Genomic DNA, 6260 nt, shown 5'->3' with positions numbered 1-6260 from the left:
CACACACACACACACACACACACACACACACACACACACACACACACACACACACACACACACACACACACACACACACACACACACACTCAATACTCACCCAGTAGCCGAATTCTTGCTGTAATAAACTCTTCAATAATCTTGGCTCGGAGTTTAGGCGCAATTTGGGTCAGAGTCGTTAATAGTCAGTCTTCAGAGCTTTGAACAATGACTGTTACTTATTATGACTTATTAACCTGTAAATGTAAATACCCACACACAGACAGAACCTATAGACAGTAGGTCGTGATTCGTTCATGAAAGGTAGTCAGGTGACACACATACGGCCAATCTAGTCGCAGGTGCGCGAAAGGACGCGCGCGTGAATGTGCGCACTATGCACAAACCTGTGCCTTTCAAAATAAGAGCAAAACAAACGCCGGTAACGCATATTCTATGGAGTAAGATCATAATGACAATTTGAAATGTGTTTGAATGAAACAATTACATTTATTTATCACGTACAGTATTATTGGCAGTGACTTAATTCAGCAAGTAAATTGTTGCAGGCCTATTGATCACATTTGAGATTGGTAGCAGTGGTGGAAAAAGTACTCAGATATTTTACTTAAAGGGTTATTTCACTTTCAAAAAAACTTTTTGTAATTTTATCGTCTACTCAGGCCTTTGTGAGCCCCACAGACAGTTTTTAAGTTGCTCGATTCAGTATTTAGATATTTGATATTAATTTTATCAGACACGCCCCCTTCCTATACAAACCCATTGTAACTTCAAACTCCATTTTAACCATGTTAGATTCATTAAAAACACCCGTCCTTGGTTCTGGTGACTCATACCGCCCCCCTAATACGCGAAGGGGCCGTGTTTTTTCAATTACTTTTTTCATTTATTTGTAATATTTTTTTAGGAAAAGAATATCGGAAAACCACGGCACCCTCACGCATTAGGAGGGCAGGGTGAGTCACCAGAACCAAGGACGGGTGTTTTCGATGAATCTAACATGGTTAAAATGTAGTTTGAAGTTACAATGGGTTTGTATAGGAAGGGGGCGTGTCTGATAAAATGAATATCAAATATCTAAATACTGCATCAAGCAACTTAAAAACTGTCTGGGGGGCTCACAAAGGCCTGAGTAGATGATAAAATGACCAAAAGTTTTTTTGAAAGTGAAATATCCCTTTAAGTAAAAGTAGCAATACCACAATATCACACTCTGTTACAAGTAAAAGGCCTGTGTTCAAAATGTTACTTGAGTAAAAGTATAAAAGTATTGGCATCAAAATGTACTTTAAGTACCAAAAGTAAAAGTACTAAAATGTTTGAAAATAGCAGATCTGTAAGCTCACAACGCGTTGCATTGGCTATTTATTGCTATATTTACAGTATATAGCCTATGCATAAAAAGGGCTAAAGTGGTAAATGTGTGTTTCATAATATAATAATTTATATCTGCAAAGTAACTAGTAACTAAAGTTTTCAAATAATTGTAGTGGAGTAAAAGTACAATTGCCTCTGAGATGTAGTGGAGTAGAAGTAAAAAATACTGAAAATTGGAAATACTCCAGTAAAGTAAAAATACCTCAAAACTTTACTTACTGCAAGTACAGTACTTGAGTACATGTACTTAGTTACTTTATACCACTTGTAAATAGATCTTTGCATGGACCCTCACCACATGAGTGGAGAGAATAAGAGACATAAGCTGACATTGGAACATTGGCTTATAGGAGCGGAGGTAAATGAACCTGGACAGTGGGTGCACCCCAATGACCCCATAATATAATGATGAAATGTGAAATGATCTAATGTAGACTACAGCAAGGGTTCCCAAACCTTTCAGGCCGCGACCCCCCCCCCCCAAAATAATCATATTTGAACTGGGGACCCCCGGGGACCCCTCAAAATATTCATATTTGAACCATGGGGACCTCCTGGGACCCCCCAAAATAACCCTATTTGCAAAATAACCCTATTTGAACTGGGGACCCCCCACCCTGACAAGCACTTGGAATTGTAGGCATTACATTTAGTTTGACTCGGTTCCACAGATAAATATTGTGAAAATAGCCGATCTACAAGCTCACAACGCCTCTCACTGCGAGGCGTCATGAGCTTGTAGATTGCCTATTTTCACAATGTTTGCTCCTTTGTTCCTATAATAAATAGAAATAAATAAATAATAAAAGCTCTGGCATGCAACCACACTGCAATCAAAGTTGAACTTCAAGTTCAAGGTCATTGCAGCAGGTCCCCAGGGTGTTGTCTCTGGCTGGCATCATCACCACACCAGTTTGAGGGGGTGCTGTCTTTCACATGATTGGTCCATAACTTGCTGTCAAATACAATCAAGCTGATATGATCGGATAATGAGTGATCTCACTTAAATTAAGATTCAAGATTGCTTTATTTGTCATTTGTTTTCCACCTGCAAGCAACTTCAGAAAAAAAACGAGATCATGTTTCTCCTGGTTAAACACAGCAGAAAAATAGTAAAAGAATAAATAAGCAGTGCAAAAGAAATACTGTAAATAAATCCTAAAAACTAGAAGAATTCATGTCATAAAAAACTAACAGTAAAAATAATAATAAAAACAGTATAAAAACTATAGAGTTCATCTCCTATAATGCACAGGAATGCATACCTCCCCAAGTTCATATAGGCCTACTACCTACTAGGGAGATTGGAGTACAAAAGTCTGACTGCCTGGGAAAATAAACAGTTTTCCATCCTTTTCGTCCTGGCCTAGATGCTCCTATATCATTTCCCCAACAGCAGAAGGGAGAAAGAGAGGGAGGGAGTGGGAGAGACTCGAATGGATGGAGAGAAAGAGAGAGAGAGAGAGGGTGAGACAGAATATTTCATCCACGCAAAAAACTGGTCAGTGCTGGGTAATAGTACCGAAACCTGAGCACGTTGATCGACGTACGATATCAAGCAGATGGTAAAATTCCATCAGCAGCAAAGACAGGGTACATTATTGCAATAAAAATCTGAAAGCCTCAATCCAGGAGAAGCTCCGATCCCTTTGTCATGACCCCAGCTTGTGAGCCACAACACATGAGGCTGGCACACAAGTTCCAGTGAGGAAAATGCGGAATTTATTATCAATCAAATAGGTATAAAAAGTGTGATCAGGCATGTAAAGTCAGCAGTCAGAAGTGTAGTAGTTGAATGTTGGAGCAGCGAGTCTCTCCAAAAGTGGTCTCACCTCATTGTTTAAGTTCTAACATCATGGCTTCCTGTGAAGAGATTCACACAGTTTGACTGACTTATGAAGTCATCTAGGCCAGTGGTTATCAATGTGGAATAGTTGTCTGGCTACCCGAGACTAGGCGGGGACCCCCAGTGGGTCCTGGAGGGGGTTCCCGGGTTCCCCATATAAATCAGTCTAATGTAGCATTCCATTTTAAGATAGCAGATCTATAAGCTCACAACGTGTCGCACCATGATGCATTATGAGCTTGTAGATCTGCTGGGTTGAAAAAATCTTGACAAAATGTAAAAAACATTTAATTTCTTTTTTAAACATCATAACAATGCAAGTCTTGTATGGCCAAATACATATTATTTTGGGGGTCCTTGACATGAACACTTTTGAGAACCACTGACCCATGCCAGTGATCAACCTTTTCAATTTCAAAGTTGACATGCATTAGGACACAGACCCAAATGATAATTGTTTTGTAATCAAATTGATGCACTCTCAGAGTTGCAGACCTGAGTTACAGACCTGGCTGTAAGGGTCCATTTGTTTCTTACCTATCAATCATTTAGCTGGGGACCCCCTGGAACCCCACGGACCACTGGGGTCACATTGAGAACCAGTGGTCTACAGTATGCCACAATTTGACCACCGTATTAGGTACATTTTTGCTCCAGAAATGCAAATTTTAATCACAACCCAGACCCAAATAAGGAAATGCTCCAATGTGCATCAGCTTAAAGGTTTCCTTTGTATTTTAGGAATGTTGGAACAACAACAAAAAACAAACAAGCAGGGAATGAGTAATACAGTGTTAACAATAATTAAACATGTAACATACATATAACATGTCATGAGGGTTGGTTGGGCCAGCCAACAAATAATATTCACAAATAAAATGAACAGGGTGCAAGAAAAGCTAAACTGAGCAGAAATAAAAGGTGTGTTGTAGTTACGGCACATGACCAGCAGATGGAAGCATACAGTGTGAGATTCATGACACAAAAACCAACATAGGAGTGAAATTTACAAAACAGCCATACATAAATTACATTAAACAAATAATTACTAGAGACATGTTGTGTCATCATCACCAGTGTGTGTGCAAGGAACGATGGTCTCCCCTTCCACGCACGCACGCACACACACACACACACACACACACACACACACACACACACACACACACACACACACACACACACACACACACACACACACACACACACACACACACACAATATTTGAGGCCCAACTCTACAGTATTAGGATGAAGATCCTGTGAGGACCGAAACGTCAACTCAACTCAATAAAGTGATCCTTTGCCTTGAAGACGGTGTGTGGGCTCTACCTATTTAAATATGAGTTTCTTTAGTCTAGCACCCACTGTCGATCGATGTGCGTGTAATTAGGTATGCCTTTGCAGAATAGGCTAAGACTGTTCAAAGAGTCTTGAAGCCTTAGACATAACATGAGTACATTCGCTTGTATGTAAATAACATTGAAAAAGTTATAATTATAGCATTTCTTATGGAACAAAATAATAGCCTACATCTATCATGCCACCCTTAAAATACACCCTGCCACCCTCTCACAATCTAAGGTATTATTTTCTATAATAAACACACATTACTGCAGTAATGTCAAATATCAAAGTTGAAGATTTAGGATTAAAAGGTTTATTTATAAAGACAGAAAGAGGTTTTATTTCCCCCTCAACATACAAGTAGTACATGCAGTGAAATGTTGGTGTGACATGCTCCGCAGACTGTGCTAACACAATATAGTATAATATTAGCAAACAAGCTAAAATAACTATATTATATTGCATTGTACTGTATTATTGATTGATTGATTAAGTACTTTATTGAAAATGAATTAAAAAGGATAAAAACACAAGAAAGCCTGAAGGCTTGTTTCCAAAGTGGTCCTTTTGAGGCAGGGAGCAACAACACTAATACAAAACAGACAAAAACTAAATAAAAAAAACGAAATAAAAAATTAATAAACATGAATTAGGTTATTTATGATACACACATGTGAGCTTGTAGAGTGGCTATTTTTGGCACATGGAAATTAAGTATACATTTATAAGTATAAACCAGAAAAAGCTGGACCCAACCCAACCCAAGTGCATAAAGAGTGAGTCTTTGGTTCCATTTGTACTCTCTCAGAATTCAATTAAAGGTGAAATCCATAACATTATAGTGAATCAAATATTAATGTTAATAGAACGATATGAGTAAAGCGATCTCTTAACAAAATTAAAAAGACACTGAATAAAAAAGTTATAAATAAACAACAAAATAACTGGTGTCTGCAGAATACATACTGTAGCTACATACCAATTGTTATGGGTCGCGAGTGAATACCCCTTTATTTTTTGTTTCCTACATTTTGTTTTTAAATTATTTTTTTTCAAAAGGTTTGCAAAATATTCACAATTTTTCATAGGTCAAAAACCAATATGATATTTTTTTCAAAATAATTCCATAAAACAATATATTTACAGGAAAACAAAAACTTTTAAGTTGTGAAAATAGCCGATCTACAAGCTCACAATCTTGTACATCGGCTATTTTCACTAGTTTGGGCCCCGGGGAGACATCAAATTTCTCTTTTGAGTCTCGAGCAAAGAAGTTTGGGAACCACTGCTCTAAAGTACAAAACCTAAAACCACCTAAAATCTTCAAAGGAGAACGCCCTTTGCAAACCCTATTAGTCTTTTCAGACATGTTTCTAAATGAATTAAAGTTCTTAAAATATAATTGTAAGATTACTAAGACCATTTAATTTAACACTATTGGATGGATTTGACATTTTGATGAAAAAAGCTAACATGAACCTTAAATATACACACTTGTCTTAAATCTCAATGAATCTTTTCATGGAAAGCTGAGGATTAGTTTAATTTGTGTAATTGACAGGAGAGATGGTCAGAGGAACAGAGTTTTTACCACTATCCTTGCCCCATGTCCATGGATTGAAGTATGGATAAAGTTTCTCAGTGAAGGTGCAGCCAATGAAAGAGTAAATGTGAACTCTGGCCTCCACATC

At 37.8% G+C, this 6260-nt stretch overlaps 1 protein-coding gene across 1 annotated transcript in view; it reads right to left on the bottom strand.

Annotated features, from left to right (window-relative positions):
- Positions 1–5865: 5865 nt before the first annotated feature.
- Positions 5866–6260, bottom strand: part of LOC308092679 (E3 ubiquitin-protein ligase TRIM21-like) — a 2634-nt gene continuing 2239 nt past the window's right edge. Inside the window, exon 2 of the mRNA XM_080438746.1 lies at positions 5866–6260. This exon is cut by the window's right edge and continues 1503 nt beyond it. Coding sequence (XP_080294872.1) covers positions 6111–6260 — 150 coding nt within the window. The 3' untranslated portion in view covers positions 5866–6110.

This window comes from Gymnoscopelus braueri (assembly GCF_963280865.1).
Source record: "Gymnoscopelus braueri genome assembly, chromosome: 9".
Lineage (NCBI taxonomy): Eukaryota > Metazoa > Chordata > Actinopteri > Myctophiformes > Myctophidae > Gymnoscopelus > Gymnoscopelus braueri.
Note: the sequence above shows the minus strand (reverse complement) of the source record. Positions and strands in the feature narration are given on the sequence as shown.